This window comes from Bubalus kerabau, chromosome 4 (assembly GCF_029407905.1).
Source record: "Bubalus kerabau isolate K-KA32 ecotype Philippines breed swamp buffalo chromosome 4, PCC_UOA_SB_1v2, whole genome shotgun sequence".
Classification (NCBI taxonomy): Eukaryota; Metazoa; Chordata; class Mammalia; order Artiodactyla; family Bovidae; genus Bubalus; species Bubalus kerabau.
The window spans coordinates 132,516,519-132,535,932 of record NC_073627.1 but is presented as its reverse complement, the minus strand read 5'-3'; the positions used below and the strand labels follow the sequence as shown (position 1 = coordinate 132,535,932).

At 39.6% G+C, this 19,414-nt stretch overlaps 1 protein-coding gene across 2 annotated transcripts in view; it reads right to left on the bottom strand.

Annotated features, from left to right (window-relative positions):
- Positions 1 to 573: 573 nt before the first annotated feature.
- Positions 574 to 19,414, bottom strand: part of LOC129650319 (contactin-associated protein-like 3) — a 171,594-nt gene continuing 152,753 nt past the window's right edge. Inside the window, exons 20-22 of one of the 2 annotated variants that reach the window (XM_055578662.1) lie at positions 5,888 to 6,118; positions 5,542 to 5,613; positions 574 to 908 (exon numbers count right to left, since the gene is read on the bottom strand). In XM_055578662.1, the coding sequence (XP_055434637.1) occupies positions 715 to 908; positions 5,542 to 5,613; positions 5,888 to 6,118 (497 nt within the window). In that variant the 3' untranslated portion in view covers positions 574 to 714. The remainder of the gene's footprint in view (positions 909 to 5,541; positions 5,614 to 5,887; positions 6,119 to 19,414) is intronic. The other variant, XM_055578663.1, reaches the window with a different exon arrangement.

The following is a 19,414-nucleotide window of genomic DNA, read 5'->3' as shown; positions in this document are numbered from 1 at the left end:
TATAATGACAAATCACAAAGAAAATAAGCAAATTAGCACATATTAAAATCCTTTACACATTTTTCTACCCATGAATTCTCTGTTTCACATCTGAACTTAATAGTAGAAATTCATAGCTGATATTCAACACTCATTTCATTGTTAAAATATATCAAAATTGATTTAAAAGACACAAAAGGAAAAACAATCAGCCAAAAAATGTTTTCTCAGGTGTTTGGCCAATGGGCTCTGGTTCACAGGAATATGGAAATGCAGCTGAAGGCCATCTGAGAAGCACTTCCTGGTTTAAAAATGTCAGCAAGTGATTGATAAAGGAAGCTTACTGTAGGTTTCCATGTAACACAAAACATTAGAGTCCAATGTTGATAAACTTCCATGTTGTATTTTTAAGAGACTATGGCCACAGCTTGAATCCTTCTTCTCACTTAAAACCCGAAGTAATTATGTAAAATACATTTGCCTTTTAGAAGATCAAGTCAGAACAGTCAGAAACTGCCAATCAGTGATTAATGAGCACACCAAAGTCACTGTTACATAAATGGATCAGGAAGGAGCACTGAGCAGAGCCTCCAGGGACTGTTTGTGAGCAAGCTGATGGCACTGGACCGCCACTGCCTGTCCCAGAAGGACAACAGGTGGGTTTCATCCACTGGGAGCCCCTGGCTTAGCAAGAAAGTCACATCATCTTAGTAATCAGCAAATCACAATAGCAGATCAGAAGAAATACTCTTTCTGGCTTTCATTGACTGTACATTGCATGTTGATCTCACTTTTCAGAGCAGTTTCAGCATTGTCTCCAGTTTTTGGAATATTTGTTTCGTTTTTTTGGTATAGCCATCTCTGCTGATAAATGCGTATAGCAATGGCAGTGATGCAGAGCAAAATAAAGATCACAACCGCTATCACACCTAGAGAGAAGGGAAAATACAAAGTCAGATTATAAACCGTAAATGTCAGCTTAACTAGAATCTACCCTAGCACCATTTATCATCAGAAAATTTGAAACCAAGTAATATTATAACATTAAGGTTACTTCTAAGTCCATGCAAACTTCAGACACAGAGATTTTATGCCTTAATTCCAAAGACATATCTGATTGGATTCCAGTTAATGCCTTCACACTAAAGTGCAGAAACACCATAGGCCTCTTAGGTCATGCCTGCATGGCTAACTGAGTAAGCAGGTTTTTATTTTTAAAAGGTATAGACTGTGTAGCCCTATTATAGAGCGATTAAATGCTTTGTTGTTGTTGTTTTGCAATTGCTAAGTTGTGACCGATACTTTGTGAGAGCATGGACTGCAGTGTGCCAGGTTCCTCTATCCTTCTAGTGGGCTTATCTATCTCCTAGTGTGCTTAGTTACCCAGTTGTGTCCGACTCTTTTGAGACCCTATGGACTGTATAGCCTGCCAGGCTCCTCTGTTCATGGAGATTCTCCAGGCAAGAATACTGGAGTGGGTTGCCATACCCTCCTCCAGGGGATCTTCCCAACCCAGGGATCTAACCCAGGTCTCCTGCATTGCAGGCAGCTTCTTTACCATCTGAGTCACCAGGGAGCTCAAATTTATGTCCATTGAGTTAATGATGCTATCTAACAGTCTCATCCTCTGCTGCCGCATTTTTCTTTTCACCTCAATCTTTCCTAGCATCAGAGTCTCTTCCAATGAGTCAGCTTTTTGCATCAAGTGGCCAAATTTCTATGTGTTTTAATGAAAATTTGATTAAACTGTTATGCTGATATACAGTTGAACTACAATAATGTGGTGTATATTTCATCTATGTCTATGAGACCAAGAGAGTCTTAAGTGATTGTTGCCTCTGGGGGTCTACACTCTTGTGTGATCCCCTTGTGACTTGCTTCTAACTAGTACAATATGACAAAGTTGACGGTCTGTACCTGATTATTTGTACATGATTACATGATTACGTTACATAAGACTGTAGCACCTGTACTCTTGGAGTCTCCTTCTTCCTGCTGGTTATGAGCTGGCAAGAGCCATGCTGGGAAACCACCACATGACAAGGAACACTTGTCTATGAACCAGTGAAAATTCAGAAGCTCTCAGTGCTACAGCTGCAAGACACTGAATGCAGCCAACAATCTATGCAAGTGAAAAAGGCTCCATCCCCAGTGGAAACGTCAAATGTGACCCCAGCCCAAGATCCCAAATGACACACATTCATTTCAGGATTGTGAGACCCTAAGCAGAGGACCTAGTTGAAATGTGTCCAAACTCCTGACCCATATAAACTGAGGAATAACACACAAGGGTTGTGTTAAGTTGCTAAATAGGTGATTTGTCATGCAGCAATTGATAACTAATATACTATATTATAAAAATCTGTAGAAATATTAGTAACATTCAGTTATATGGAAAGTAAAACATTTCTCATGTTGGAAATGTTTTAAGTATTGAAGACATTAACTTTGCCAGTTGTTCTCAACCTTGGCTACATAGTAGACGATAACAGAATTTTGGGTGGGAGGCTGGGGTATCAGTATTATTTTGAAAGTTTCATGGATTATTTTAATGCACCATCAAGCTAAGCCATAGGGATGTTAAGTCAAGTTATATCACATTAGTGAAGAATAAATATCCAATCCATTCTGAAACAGGCAAAAAGGAACATTAACTAGTCAATATAGTTTTAAGATGATTGGCACAGCCATTAATTAGTATTTCCAATTAATAAATGTAAGGAAATACATGTTAGTGTTTAGCTATGTAAATCAAAATTTGTATTGCAAAATGAAGTTTCTTTATTATACTCTAGGACAGACTTAAGCAAGTGTGATGGAGCCCAACAAACTTGAAGCTTGGTTGGATGCAATTGGTCACAAAGATTCCTGAGCACATGCTATCAGGAACTCAGACTCCTTAGCTGAGAAGAGGTAGCATATTTATTACTCTATGAATATTCTTAAATATTTATTCATAAGTAGAATATTCATTGCTTTCAATATATTTTCCATCTCATGTGAGAACCAATAACAGAGTTACTTTAATTATTTTTATGTATAGTCATAGAGCTTTGTTCTAAGAGCTATATCATGTCCAATTTTAGCGTCAGGGACCACTAACTCAGTAACAGTGATCAAACCACTTGATTATATGATGATTGTCACCATTACACTGACCCACTATACATCCAGGATTTTCTGTATGTGATTGATCACCTCTAACTCTACCTTGTTTTTGTTTTGTGAGGTTTGGTGGGATCCTAGAATAACTTCCATCTCCACCCTCTAGCTGAAGAGATTGAGATAATTTGAAGAATGCATCTGATGGCTTCCATAACCTTCCTATCAGCAACTCCAGTGTAAATGTGTTTTTGACAAGTGCTCGTGCCTGTGTCTGTGTCTCTGTCTACACGTCTGTATCTTTCTCTATCCATCCATCTGCCCATCCACAGCATAGATCGCTTGGCAAGAAATCCTCTGTGATCTCTGGTTTACCAGGTTTGAATATTGATTAGGTTAATACTCCTTTCTTAGTGCTTCCTTTGTTTACAGGGTAGAAAATAAAAATGCAAAATGCAGAATATGAAGAAATTCACCCATTGGGATAATCCTTTAAACAGATCAAATATTTCATACAGAGGTGAAGTCTATGAACAATTTTTTAAAAGTCTGATAGTTCTTTCAGGAACAATACACTGGAGGTCTAGGTACTCAGTAACTGACAAACCACACAGCCACCAGCTGCCATACAGATGGAAGGCAGGTTCAAGTACATTGTAGGGTCCAGTAAACTGAACCCTTCTGTCCCTAAGACCTTCTGTGCTTCGCTCCCATGTATCAGGAGCCAAAAAGGATTTCTCAGGGGAGTGACACTAGAGTAATTTACTTTGTACATCTTGCTAATGATGTTTAGCAAAAGCAATACAACTCTGTTCAGTGGCAAAGAATCTGCCTGCCAATGCTGGAGACGCAGAAGACATGGATTCAATTCCTGAGAATGGCAACCCACTCCAGTATTCTTGCCAGGGAAATCCCATAGACAGAAGACCCTGGCCAGCTACAGTTCATGAGGTCCCAACAAGTCAGACATGACTGAATGACTGAGCACACACACACACGCAGGCAATAAAACTCTAAGGACCACATCTTTGTTCTATCATCAATTTGACGTTTATCTTTGTTCTCTCTAATAAAAGGGCACCAACTATTATAATCTGCAAAATTTTGAACTTTGGTTCCTACTTTGTAAATATTAATCACATTTAAGTTGATTTATTTTCACTTAACTTTGACATTATAGTGAAGTTTTGTCATTAAAAATAAATCAGAATGATTTAGGATTAAGACTTAATTTAAATTTTAACAAGAAAGTTATTCCTTTTGGATATGCATTATAAATAATATTTATAGTTTTTGTTTTTGGAGTTACAAGATGAAGGTCATATTCCTCACTCATTACAAAAATAAAAGTAATTGATACAGAAATGGAAATAATGACATTCTTACATAGATTTCATCAGCACTTTAAAATGTCTGAATATTTCACTAGTTGTCTGGAGAAACCTGGTATCTTAATAAATGCAGGCAGATCCAATCTGAGCAGGTATGTAGCTGGCCTAACCCAGTCCAATCACCCAGCTCTAGAAGTAATTACCTCACTTTGAGGTAGCAAAGAATGGAGAGTAGTTTACTTCTACTCACCAAGCAGAGTTTGCAACTGACTTACATTTCCATAATCTAATTAAACAAATTAAAATGTTCTTTGAATGATATGGAGGGAGAATTGTATATTAATGTTTGAGTCCTACCTGGATAAGTTTTGTTTCAGGGGATATAACAGAAGATATTTAAAATGCAATTACTTTTACTTCTTCATATATATATCTATATATATATGAGTGATTTATTTAATGGATATCTATATCTATCTATCTAGATAGATAGCTACCTATCTCTCTGTCCAAAGATAAGCTTGATGCTAGATACAGTTTTACATCTTTATGTTTAGGTAAATGACAATTTGTATAATTTAGGTGCTTCTCCCAATAAATGTTGCATTTTTTATTTTAAATAAAATTTATTTTCTTTTTAAATTTAGAGAATAATTGTTTTGCAATGTTGTGTTAGCTTCTATTATACAACAAGGTGAATCAGCAGCCTTCCACTTGCTGTTTTACACATGGTAGTGTATATATGTCAATGTTGCTTTATGTTTTATTTTTAATCTTATTTTTAAGTGTTCTGGGCTAAGGGGCTGACCTCTGGCTATTTTAAATCAAAGAAGTAAAAGTAAATATGTCTTAAATATGCATACATTCTGAGAGAAACTAATGACTATTTTCGAGTGGAAAATCTCTTCTTATTATAGTTTGGCAACCATCCTTTAAAAAAGAGGAGCCATTAGTTCCTTCTACAAAGCTTTTTCGAAGGAGTTGAGTTCGGTACAGTTACATCAAGAACATTAGCAAATGTACGTGGTCTGCCATTGACCTCACAGTCATCACGGATTCTCAGATATTTTTTGGACTTTGCTAACAGTGACAGCAGAACCAAGGAAGAGGTCATTTGCGGCCCCATTACCTCCGATGACCGCGGAGTCACTTCTGTCCGCATTAACTAAGGGCCGTCCCTCATCCGTTGGTCCAGAACGACCTACAGTAGAAAAAGGGAGAATGACAGAGAGTGGAAAGGAGGAATTTTGAGAAATCCACACACATTTGAAAGAGGAGCAGATAATGCAGTGACAGAAACGAATTTGAAACGAGGAACCAAGAATGGAAAGACCAGAGAAGTGAGAAGATGAATTGAGGACTTTGGGAAACCTCTGGCATGGAGATTCTGAGCATAATCTTGCTGGCATGTGAAACGAGTGCAGTTGTACTGGGATGGAGATGGAGTGGAAGACCGGAGGGAGCGAGCCACACACCTGCACCGCCTGCGAGAGGGCGGGTCGCCTCCCGCGCTGGGGCTCCGGGCCCCGCCCCATCCGCGCAGCGGGACGCGGTGGCCACGTGTCCCCGGACGGTGACCTGAGAATGGCCGCCAGAGCGCAGCGCCGCCTTCAGAGGGACTGCAGGCCCGAAGCGTACCGCAGAAAGGCAGCCCGTGAAGCCGCGCGCGCCTGCCCGCAGCGTGTCCGGGTCCGCGCCGAGGGGCTCTGCGGACAAAGAAGCAGGACACACCGTTAGGGCTCTTGGGCATCTGGCAGGGACGCCAGACTAGCCCGCCTCTGAGCAGCAGTGATGAACTGAGCCTCCCTCCAAGCCCTTCCTCCTTTCTTCCTTAGAAAAAGATCCACAGCCCGTGGCAGAGAGGCCTTGGTTGATACCCTGCGGTTGGTTGTTCACTCCCTGTGGGAAAAAATTAAAGCTTCCTTGAATGCAGTCACTGTTAACGGGCTAATGAAATCCTCCGCCACCAATGCAGTTTTCAAAATATTTTGAACAGGATTTGTGACCAGTATTCTAGACGGTTAGTGACCTAGGTCTCATGAGTTGGGGAACGGCAGAGTTCTGGGAATGGCATCCCACTCCAGTACTCTTGCCTGGAAAATCCCATGGATGGAGGAGCCTGGTGGGCTGCAGTCCATGGGGTCGCTAAGAGTCAGACACGACTGAGTGACTTCACTTTCACTTTTCACTTTCATGCATTGGAGAAGGAAATGGCAACCCACTCCAGTGTTCTTGCCTGGAGAATCCCAGGGACGGGGGAGCCTGGTGGGCTGCTCTCTATGGGGTCGCACAGAGTTGGACACAACTGAAGCGACTTAGCAGCAGCAGCAGCAGCAGAGTTCTGGGAACTCCTTCTGAAGTTACCTCCTAATTAATATTTTAGTCTTGCTGACTGTTCTGAGGCTCACAGTGAGGGCATCTCCTTACCCACAACTGCTGTCCTGGGAACTCCGCACCCCACTTTCTTTTCCCCTCTTCACAAGGGTGATCTCTGTCCCTACTCTATAAATAAAGACTTGCCCTCACCAACCCTATCCTGATCCCCGTTCTCACCCCAAACTGACAGAGGTTGGTTATTATGACCTAAAGAAGAGCCGCGATTGACACAGGAGAGCAGAGCATCAATTCCTTCGTTTCAGTGATGCCTGCATCCCGCAGTGCACTTGCTCAGTGGGCACGAAGTCTGACCCAAGGCCCCTTAGTTGTAGACTTCAAGTTTAAATGTGTCAATCAGGGAAGGAAGAGTCTGCGTCACCCACAGAGGAAACCACGTCAGTATGAGGCAACTTTGGCATCTGCTGTCAAACTCCTTCCTGCTTCATCATGTATAGAAAGGCCCAGAGTCTCTTCTTTTTCAAACAATCAGTTACCAAGAATTTACCAAATGACTCCCATAGTCTGGACATTGTGTTAAGTGATTTATAGAGGTTATTTCTTAATGCTCAAACCACCCTGAGTACTTTTATTCCTATTTGAAGTTAAATTAACACTGGTTCCAAATAGGAAAAGGAGTATGTCAAGGCTGTATATTGTCACCCTGCTTATTTAACTTATATGCAGAGTACATCATCAGAAATGCTGGGCTGGAAAAAGCACAAGCTGGAATCAAGATTGCCAGGAGAAATACCAATAACCTCAGATATGCAGATGACACCACCCTTATGGCAGAAAGTGAAGAGGAACTAAAAAGCCTCTTGATGCAAGTGAAAGAGGAGAGTGAAAAAATTGGCTTAAGGCTCAACATTCAGAAAACGAAGATCATGGCATCTGGTCCTATCACTTCATGGGAAATAGATGGGGATACAGTGGAAACAGTGGCAGACTTTATTTTTGGGGGCTCCAAAATCACTGCAAATGGTTATTGCAGCTATGAAATTAAAAGACACTCCTTGGAAGGAAAGTTATGACCAACCTAGATAGCATATTCAAAAACAGAGACATAACTTTGCCAACAAAGGTCCGTCTAGTCAAGGCTATGGTTTTTCCAGTGGTCATGTATGGATGTGAGAGTTGGACTGTAAAGAAAGCCGAGAGCCGAAGAATTGATGCTTTTAAACTGTGGTGCTGGAGGAGACTCTTGAGAGTCCCTTGGACTGCAAGGAGATCCAACCAGTCCATCCTAAAGGAGATCAGTCCTGGGTGTTCATTGGAAGGACTGATGCTGAGGCTGAAACTCCAATACTTTGGCCACCTCATGCGAAGAGTTGACTCATTGGAAAAGACCCTGATGCTGGGAGGGATTGGGGGCAGGAGGAGAAGGGGACGACAGAGGATGAGGTGGCTGGATGGCATCACAGACTCAATAGATGTGAGTTTGGGTGGACTCCGGGAGTTGGTGATGGACAGGGAGGCCTGGCGTGCTGCGATTCATGGGGTCGCAAAGAGTCGGACAGGACTGAGCAACTGAACTGAACTGAACTAAGGGACAAGTAAGTGGGATCATTATATTCTTCTTTCTTCTTTAATGAATGCATGTACATGCCATAGATTATGTGTATATATTCTGTAAGTTTTTTAGCTGGCATAATGCATGCATGCTAAATCACTTCAGTCATGACTTAGGTTCTACTCTTTGTGACAAAGGTCCTACTCTTTGTGACCCCGTGGACTGTAGCTCACTAGCCTCCTCTGTCCATGGGATTCTCCAGGCAAGAATACTGGAGTGGTTGTCGTGCCCTCCTCCAGGGGGCTGGCATAATAGTCAGCCTTTAAGTTCATCCTGAGAATCTGAGCTCTGATCCAATCTATCATGATGTTTTGGATAAACTCTCAAGAGGACAACCTTTATTTCTGTTGAGTTTGAGTTTTTGAGGAGCACTGCTCTTTTGTCTCTATTTCCTGATGAATATAAATAATAATAAATAGCTTTTATGGGACATGTATCATCCAGTACATACATGCTAGACACTGACAAATAAAGGGCTATTGTTATCATAAAAATAAAGTGAGCATTTAGAGCAGGATTTGATGCCTTGCTTCATGCTATACCACTAGTAAGCAGATGGAGAGAACTTTTGAATAGGAGCATTTGAATTCTAAAGCCAGGAATATAACCTCGCTGCCAGCAAGCTTTGTCAGCTAGCTTTATCTGGTGCATCAGTTACAGAAGGTCACTGTCCTTAGCTCATCCATGTCTCTCATGCAACATGTGGAAGCTCCTGGTGGACAGTGTGTTTTATTCTTGTCTTCCCCTGCACTTAGCTTAGTGTCTGTTACATAGGACATATGCAATATATATTTTATAATCAAAGAATAAATTTAGTCCTATTACCACCCTCCTGTGGACAGTCTGGCTGTTGAAATTTTTAAAATGTGGCCCTCTCAAGGTGTGGTCTGAGAAATTCAGAGGTCCCTCCTTGTGATTCTGGGAAAGACCGAAGGCAGAAGAAGGGGATAACAGAGGATGAGATTGTTGGATGGCATCACTGACTCAACAGACCTGAGTTTGAGCAAACTCCAGGAGATGGTGAAGGACAGAGAATCCTGGTGTGTTGCAGTCCACAGGGTCACAAAGAGTCAGACACAACTGAGCAACTGAACACCACCACCACCACCACCACCTTGTAATAAAAGATGACTTGTACTGACTTCAGCTAAGGATGCATGTCCATAGTTGGCTGACATCTTATGCCACTGAGTTTTACTAAATGTCATGGTAACTAAACACGTCCTTATTGTCATTAAAGGTAACCAACATACTCTGAAGCTTCTTTTGAAGGGTGAAAAAATATGCCACTCCCAAATATGCCACTTTGGCATAAGGGTTATTTACTTGAAAACAGCAGGTAGAAGGCCACTGATGTCCATTTTTCTTCTTGAAAGCAGCAGATAAAATTCCCATGGAAAAGCTGCCCTCTCTGTACCAGGAGGGATAATGCATTCTTATGACCAGAGATAAGCAGTCCAGCCCAGAGAAATCTGTACCTACAAACATTGTTAACAGATTGTTAAAACAATACCTTCCTTCACTCTCCTCATGCATTTTACTTACTTTTTCACAATCACCACTCTTTGTTCAAATTAGTATATAAATACTTGGGCCTACCTGCTTTTTGGGTCTTCAGTTTCCTATGGGGGCCACATGTACATTTACAAATCTTTATGTTTTTCTCCTGTTAATATATCTTAAGTAAATATAATTCTCAGGCCCAGTCATAGATCTTAAGAGAAAAGAGGTCAAGCATTGTCTCCCCTACAAACTCATGGGGTGGATTTCTTGAATCTTATTACAGGTTGTTACTTTTTCTCCTATTAAACTTCATTTCATAATGAGATAAATTTTGTATCTTTATTTCTCCTGGCTTGACAAAGAGCTGTACCTTCAAGAAAAATGGTCTAACTTTGAGATTTTCAGTAAACTCACAGGGAACTATTTGGGCTTACAAAATTTTGTTTATGAGTTTAGAGTTGCAAAAATAATGTTTGCTATGGAAAAGACCTCTAAAAAGACCTAAACTCAAGGGTCATGCATTTGCATTGTTAGATGGCATCACTGACTCGATGGACGTGAGTCTGAGTGAATTCCGGGAGTTGGTGATGGACAGGGAGGCCTGGCGTGCTGCGGTTCATGGGGTCGCAAAGAGTCGGACACGACTGACTGACTGAACTGAACTGAATCATCATAAACATCTCTCTGACACACATAGCTATATTGGCCAACTTGATTATATGAAATATCAAATAGCTTTATGCATGTGGAATTTTAGGTAGATTCCTAAGTACACTGAAGTAAAATGAGCTTGAAACAACCCCACTAAAGGATTATCAATTAAAACAGTACTTGAAAGATGACTTTATTTTTTAAATTTTGCATTCAGACAGTATCTGTTTCTTAAAGGAAGACACCTTTGCTTGTGTAACCCAGGACTTTTGCAAGGTTAAAATACTGGAAAAAAAATTACAGGTAAAATAAAAGTTTTAGCTGTTGGACAAAAAGAGCAACTAGACATCACTAGCTTTTCTGGTCAAAGTTTTGACCTGAGCACTACCAGGCAAGGGTAACAGAAGGAACCCAGGGCAGACATATATCATAATAAGTTAGATCAATTTTGTGGAATTTATTTTTTTAAAGATAACCTGGCTTCATAGATATACTACTACTACTAAGTCACTTTAGTCGTGTCCGACATAGACAGCAGCCCACCAGGCTCCCCCGTCCCTGGGATTCTCCAGGCAAGAACACTGGAGTGGGTTGCCATTTCCTTCTCCAATGCATGAATGTGAAACAGTGAAAGTGAAGTCGCTCAGTCGTGTCCGACTCTTAGCAACCCCATGGACTGCAGCCCACCAGGCTCCTCCATCCATGGGATTTTCCAGGCAAGAGTACTGGAATGGGGTGCCATAGCCTTCTCAGTTCATATCTATAGATAGTGTTATTACTAAAGAAAGAAACATCAGTAGTATATTATACTGCATTATATTTTCCCATATTTCAAGATACTTTATTTATATATATATATGTGTATGTGGATTTAAGAATGTGAATATGTATGGGGGATTTGTATGTATCTGAAAAGCCTATCATTAATCATGTAGCTTTAATTATGTGTCATGGTTTTGATTCTTTTTTTTTTTTTTTGATTGGAGTAATTCTCTAGTATATTCTTCAGATGGGATGCTTGATTAATATTTAATCTCTATCTTTCCTTGTTATCCAAAATATCTTTTATAACCTTGTCAGATAAATTATATAGTAGATGCTTGAGCTTCAATCATTCTTCTTAGCAGTTTAGCTATATCATTATATCATTTTTATTCTGTTGTTGCAAATGAAAAATTAGATGCTGATACCTATACTATTATTTTTATTGCAGCAACTTCTGCCTGAAACATTTGGAAGACTTTTCTCCATGGTTTTGTAATTCAGGGATTTTCGCAGAACTTCTGCAGATGTGTGTCTTTTCTCATTAGGATCAATAAGTCCTCTCAATCTGCAACTCAGCTTTTCCTTTGGTTAAGAGAAATTTTTTAATACATAATCTTTGTCTTTGCTTTTAATTCTCTTTTTGGATCTCCAATTATTCATACTAAGTGTTCTAGATCTAACTTCCAAGTCCCTTTTATTTTCCCTCCTAATTTCTGCTTCTTAATCTTTTTGCTTATGGCATGATACTCCATGTCACTTTTAAGGAAAATCAGTGATGATTCTCTTCTTTAGATCATCCAGTGACATTTTGAAAAGTCATATTAACTCCCAGAGTTTATGTTTGTATCTGTATGTGTGATTTTATTAAAATATCCTTGAGTGCCAAGTTTTATCCTAGTTTTCTGTCTTCTTCAATAGCTCTAAATTGATGTGGAAATTTTATTTGTTGTTTTTTCTTTTTGCCCCATCCCCACTCTTACTTTTAGATTCTCTTACTGGTGGCATCATCATTTACTTATATATTTATTGGGATGGCTTGTTGGAACTCCACGGTTGGAGACGTTATACAAGATACAAGTCCTGACACTCTGGACAGGGCCACTTCTCTGCCCCTGTAGTCATCAGCAGACCTGTAGGCAGACTGTCTGACTTCTTACAAAGCATAAGAAGAGGTCTCTCACCCTTGCCTTCACCATGGTAGGAAAGATATGACCCAATGATCCAGCCCTTTATCAGCTTCAGAAGGAGCAGAGAGAACCGGGATCATCATGTGGAGCAATGTTGACCTTCCCTATGGAAGTCTTGAGTTCTCTGAAAGGCAAGCTTTCCCCAGGATCCACAGGCTTCACACACCACCCAAGACTCTGCTATGTCCTCCTCCAGCTGCTGCTGCTGCTAAGTCACTTCAGTCATGTCTGACTCTGTGCGACCCCATGGACAACAGCCCACCAGGCTCCTCTGTCCATGGAATTCTCTAGGCAAGAGTACTGGAGTGAGTTGCCATTTCCTTCTCCAATGTCCTCCTCCAGTCCAGGGGGCAAATCCTCACCTCTGCTCTCTTATTCACACTTGCCTGCCCTCTTCTGCCTGCTGGGCTGGCCCTATAGTTCCTGGGTTTAGGGGTACAAGTATGTTGAATTGAGAGTAGAAACAAGTCTTACGGCCCTATGTCCACACAAAGTCAGCATTCAAATTAACAGAACTGTACTTAGAAACACAGTGTGAATCTGTCTTCCCTATTAGCTGACTCCTGAAATCCCGTCCTTAAGGATCCTTCCTTTTGGCTAAAAAATTTTCCCTTTAAGTGCAAAGAAAAAAAAAGTGGAGGAAACCTTAGGCAAAACTTAATGCATATTAAAAATTTACATATTAGGATGAAAATGTCTGATCAACCCTTAGCTTGAGAACACAGGCATCAACAAGAAATAAGGGCAAAACAGGTGCACCTTCAAGGTAGGGTAAGGAGGGGACAAGAAAGTGGTTTGAGTGTGAATGTGAAGCAAAGAAAAGTTTAGGAAAGAGTGTGATAATGGCTGATAATAAAGTTCATTTCCACTGTAATTTTGAGTAAACCCCCTTAAATCACTTTGAATGAAAACAGATTTAATCTATTTTTTCTCTTAAAAAATGTCTATGGTACAAAATCTTGAGAGCAGTATCAGATTTCCAACAATTCAGGACATAAACATTCTCAGCTGTCTCAGATGTTGCTAGTGTTGCCTTTAAAATATATTGCCAAGGCCATGCATTCTAACACAAGAGATGATTTCTGGTTTTGTGAGGAACAAGCATGTTGATGAAAGGTCCACAAGGAAGGGAAGGAGCAAAGAATTGAGGTGTGTGTGAATTCTGCTACCCACAATGAACAGTGCTTCTGGAAGGCACTAGCAGTAAACAGTAGAATAGCAAAAAGAGTATTTCCAAGATTCCCTAAGGCTCTCATCTGCAAGCGAGTATCAGGAAAAGTGAGTTGTCCATAGAATTGCAGGAAGCAATTAAGAGCATCAGAAAGTGTAAATATGTAGTTAAGTGAATACTGACTGTTGAAACAACAGCAGTAATAATATCTTAAGGAAAAAATAATATCCATAAGTGAAGTGCATGACAACAATGGCAAAAAGGGTGGAAGAAGAAGTAAAATGGGAATACAAATAAGGTTTTTATGTAGTTTGGGAAGTGTACATTCAAATTAGAATGTAATAAATCAAGTTTGAGTAATCTTTGGAGTAACTGCTAAATTATAAAGCTGATACCGAAGATTAACAGGCCCAAACTGGAAGTAATTCAGCTTCACATTAACATGAGAATAAACAAACTGGTATATTCATGCAACAAAAGACTATCAAGCAAAAAAGCTAGTGAACCATGACTATATGCAACAAATGTTAAAAAAACATTTTGGCAAATGGAATTGGCTAAACTGAATATAAATATCAACCTGCTATTTATTTTGGACTTGATGAAACAACAGTGAACATCCTTTATGCTAAATAAATGACATGATTAGAAAATGATGCTAAGTAGAATCTTCACTCTGTCTTTTGAACAATTCATCATTGGAGGGACCTGATTTTCAGAGTCAGCAAGAAGTGACTTATTCTCCCTTCCCTGCACCCTACTTCCACCACACCAAACTATCGCTGGCACTTGCAGCCAATACCCGGGAAGAAATCAGGGGTGATTTGAAACTCTGAGCACTTTAACAAGCACTCCCAGAAGGTATTTCCTGGAATAATTGTTGTTTAGTCACTAACTTGTGTCTGACTCTTTGCGACACCATGGACTACAGCCCACCAGGCTCCTCTGTCCGTGGATTTTCCTAGCAAGAATACTGGAGTGGATTATCATTTCCTCCTCCAGGGGATCTTCCCAACGCAAGGATAGAACCCTCATCTCCTGTTTGGCAGATGGCTTCTTTACCACTGAGTCACTCTGGGAAGCCCAATTGGAAGAATAGTCTGTAGTAAACTAAAAAGACTCTTCCTGTAATAACATTTGAGTAGTCTTTCACATAACAAAGAAACATTGTCAGAATTCTACATGTTTGCTGCTTTCAGCTCATCAGTCCTTCTGTAAATTGTGAGTAGGCTCATGTAGCCTCTCCTTGATATACCCTTACTCCAATTCAGAGGTCCAAGTTCTTCCCTCTCTGTTTTCCATAAAATCCTATTCTTGAATAAACTCATTCATACAATAGAAGAAATGTCCAGTTACGACTCAGTGTTCCAACTCTCCCAGGGACATGTGCAGAAAATGCATTATTAGCAAAAGAAATAAATCTCTAATGGATTTTTTAGTATTCAGATACAATTCACATCTCATAAATTTCACCCTTTTAAAGTGTACAGTTCAGTGGGTTTTTTACAGTTATAAAACTATTCCCAGCATGTAACTGCAGAATCTATCACCCCCAAAGAAATCCTGTACGTATTAGTGGTCACTCCTCACTCCTACCTGCCCCCAGTCCCTGGTAAATCTAAACTGCTTTCTGTTTCTATGGATTTAACTATTCTGGACATTTCATATAGAAGAAGTCATACAATATGTAATCTTTTGTGTTTATCTTCTTTCATTTAGTGTAATGTTTTCAAGGTTCATCCATATGGTCCCATGTATGAGTACTTAGTTACTTTTTATGGGCTAGCATTCCATTGTATACAACTTTTGTTTGTTCCTCAGTTGATAGACAATGGAGTTGTTTCCAATTTTTAATTCTTATGAATAACACTTCTCTGAAGACTCGTGTACACTTTTTGTATGTGGATATATATTTTTCAATTTCTTTGGGTATTTACCTGTGAGTGGGATTCCTGGGTCACTTGGTAACTGTGTTTAACATTTTAGGGAACTGCCAAACTGTTTTTCCCCAGCAGCTGCACACTTTTACATTCTCATCAGCAATGCACAAGAGTTCCAATTTCTCCATATCCTCTATGACATTTGCTACTGTCTGTCTTTATGATCATTGCCATCTTATTAGGTGTGAAACGGTGTGTGTGTGCTTAGTCGTTTCAGTTTTGTCTGTTTCTTTGTGACGCTATGGACTGTAGCCCACCAGGCTCCTCTGTCCATGGGATTCTCCATGCAAGAACACTGGAGTGGGTTACCAGCCCTCCTCCAGGGGATCTTCCCAACCAAGGGACAGAACCCGTGTCTCCTGCATTGCAGGTGGATTCTTCACTGCTGAGCCAACAGGGAAGGTTGTGAAATGATATCTTGTGGTTTTGACTTGCATTTTGTTGATGACTAGTTATTCTAAACATTTTTTGCTCATCATTTGTGTGTCTTCTTTTAAAACCTGTCTACCCAGAACCTTTGGTCATTTTTAAACTACTTTACCTATTTTTTTATTGTTTAGTTATAGTTCTTTATATATTCTCTATAAAAGTCTCTTATCAGATACATGACTGGCAAATATTTTTCCTCATTTTGTGGGTTGTCTTTTTACTTTCTTAATAGTGTCCTTTGAATTACAGAAGTTTTAATTTTAATGAGGTCCAATTTATATATTTTTCTTTGCTGCTTATGCTTTTGAGAAACTTTGATCTAACCCAAGGCTTTTGAAAAACCTTCTCCAAGAAATCATTGCCTAATCCAAGGTTACAAAGACTTACAGTTATGTTTCGTTCTAAGAATTTTATACTTTTAGCTACAAAGTTAGGTCTATCATCCATTTTGAGTTAATTTTTGTGTATGGTGTTAGGTATGGGTCCTACCTCACTTTTTAAACTTGGGGATATCCAGTTGGACAAGCACCATTTGTCAAAGAGACTATTTTTTTTTTTTCCCTCTACTAAATGGCCTTGGCACCAATGTTAAAAGTCAGTGGATCATTAATACATAGCTTTACTTCTTGACTGTTGATCTAGTTCGCTAATCATTATGTATCTTTTAGCTCAGCTGGTAAAGAATCCGCCTATAATGCGGGAGACCTGGATTCGATCCCTGGGTTGGGAAGATCCCCTGGAGAAGGGAAAGGCTACCCACTCCAGTATTCTGGCCTGGGAATTCCATGGGCTGTATAGTCTATGGGGCCGCAAAGAGTCGGACACGACTGAGTGACTTTCACTTTCACTCAAGCCAATACCACATAGTTTTGATTACTGTGGCCTTGTACTAAGTTTTGAAATCATGAAGGATGAGACCTCCATCTTCATCCTTCCTCTCAAGATTGTTTTGGCTACTTGGAACCATTTCATTTCTATGTGAATTCTGGAATCAACTTTTCAATTTCTGTAGAAAAGGCCATTTGGATTTGGATAGGAATCTGTAGGTAAACTTGGGGAGCACTGCCATCTTCAGTTCAGTTCAGTTCAGTCGCTCAGTCCTGTCTGACTCTTTGCGACCCCATGAATTGCGGCACACCAGGCCTCCCTGTCCATCACCAACTCCAGGAGTCCACCCAAACTCACGTCCATCGAGTCAGTGATGCCATCTCATCCTCTGCCATCCCCTTCTCCTCCTGTCCCCAATCCCTCCCAGCATCAGGGTCTTTTCCAATGAGTCAACTCTTTGCATCAGGTGGCCAAAGTATTGGAGTTTCAGCTTTAGCATCAGTCCTTCCAATGAACACCCAGGACTGATCTCCTTTAGGACGGACTGGTTGGATCTCCCTACAGTCCAAAGGACTCTCAAGAGTCTTCTCCAACACCACAGTTCAAAAGCATCAATCCTTCAATACTCAGCTTTCTTCACAGTCCAACTTTCGCATCCATACATGACCACTGGGAAAACCATAGCCTTGACTAGATGGACCTTTGTTGGCAAAGTAATGTCTCTGCTTTTGAATATGCTATCTAAGTTGGTCATAACTTTCCTTCCAAGGAGTAAGTGTCTTTTAATTTCGTGGCTGCCATCACCATCTACAGTGATTTTGGAGCCCCCAAAAATAAAATCTGCCACTGTTTCCACTGTTTCCCCATCTATTTGCCATGAAGTGATGGGACCAGATGCCATGATCTTCGTTTTCTGAATGTTGAGCCTTAAGCCAACTTTTTCACTCTCCTCTTTCACTTTCATTATGAGGCTTTAGTTCCTCTTCACTCTCTGCCATAAGGGTGGTGTCATCTGCATATCTGAGGTTATTGATATTTCTCCTGGCAATCTTGATTCCACCTTGTGCTTCTTCCAGCCTAGCATTTCTGATGATGTACTCTGCATATAAGTTAAATAAGCAGGGTGACAATATACAGCCTGACGTACTCCTTTTCCTATTTGGAACCAGTCTGTTGTTCCATGTCCAGTTCTAACTGTTGCTTCCTGACCTGCATATAGGTTTCTCAAGAGGCAGGTCTATCTGTGTTCATGGATTAAAAGATTCCGTGTTGCTAAGATGGCAGTCAGGTGGTCCTGACTGCCATCTTAGCAACACGGAATCTTTTAATGCATGAACACAGATATATTTCTATTTATGTAACTCTTGCATAATTCCTTCCAACAATATTTTATGGGTTTCATTGTACATATCTTGTACTTCTTTTGTTAAAGTTATTTCAAAGTATTTGCTTCTTTTAATGCTATTGTAAATAGAATTTATATTTCATTCATTTTATCCTTGTATTATTCATTGCTAGTATATAGAAATACAATAAATTCTTGTGTGTTGATCTTGCATCTTTGCCAAAACTACATATTGGTTCTAATAGCTTTTTCCATGGAGATCATGTCCTTTACAAATACAGATAATTTTACTTCCTTTTTTATCTGGATATTTTTTGCTCTTTTCCTTGCCTAGTAGCCCTCATTCAAATTTGTACTACAGTCTTGAACAAAAATGGTAAGAGTGGACATCCTTATCTCATTACTGATCTTAGGGAAAGACTTCCATTATTTCACCATAGCTGTGTGGGTTTTGCAGATGCCTTTTTTACACATGAGGAAGTTCCTTTCATTCCTAATTTGTTCAGTATTTTTACTATGAAAGCATACTGGATTTTTTTCAAATGCTTTTTCTGTGTCTATTGAGGCGATCATGTGTTTTTTGTCCTTAGCTCTATTAATATAGTGAATTACATTGATTTTTATCTGTTGTGCCAACCTTAAATTCCTGGAAGAAATCTTACTTGGTCATGGCATATAATAATTGTTATATATTATTACATTAGACTTGTTAATACTTTGCTGAGCATTTTTGCATTTACATTCATATTCCTGAAATTTTATAAACTCTTTGTGTCTTTCTACATAAATTTCTTCTAAATGAGATAAATTCTTAGGGAGAGTATAGGAAAGACTAATACATGTCACATAAGTCAAGGGAATTTTAATATCTAAACTCTAGTTTCTCCATGCAGATCTCAGTAGGTAATTTCCATGAATTATTTATTACCCAATTATCATATATGGAGTTCCATTTCCACATACAGTCCTTCAGTGGATTTCTTTTCCCACTCAGATAATTGGCCTACTAAAGTTTATTCACATGACTATATTGATTTGAACTGTATTCTCCCCTAGGAAAAGACAGGAAGATATATCCTTAGTTTGTTTTGTTTTGATATTTGAGGTTTGCTATTTTGGCTGTTTTTTTTTAAATGCTCAAAACCCAAAATGAATAGAATATCAATTATACAAAATCTTTAGAGAAATAAAAAGTAGCAAAAATGCTAGGGTACCTTACTTGGTATTTTAAAGTTCT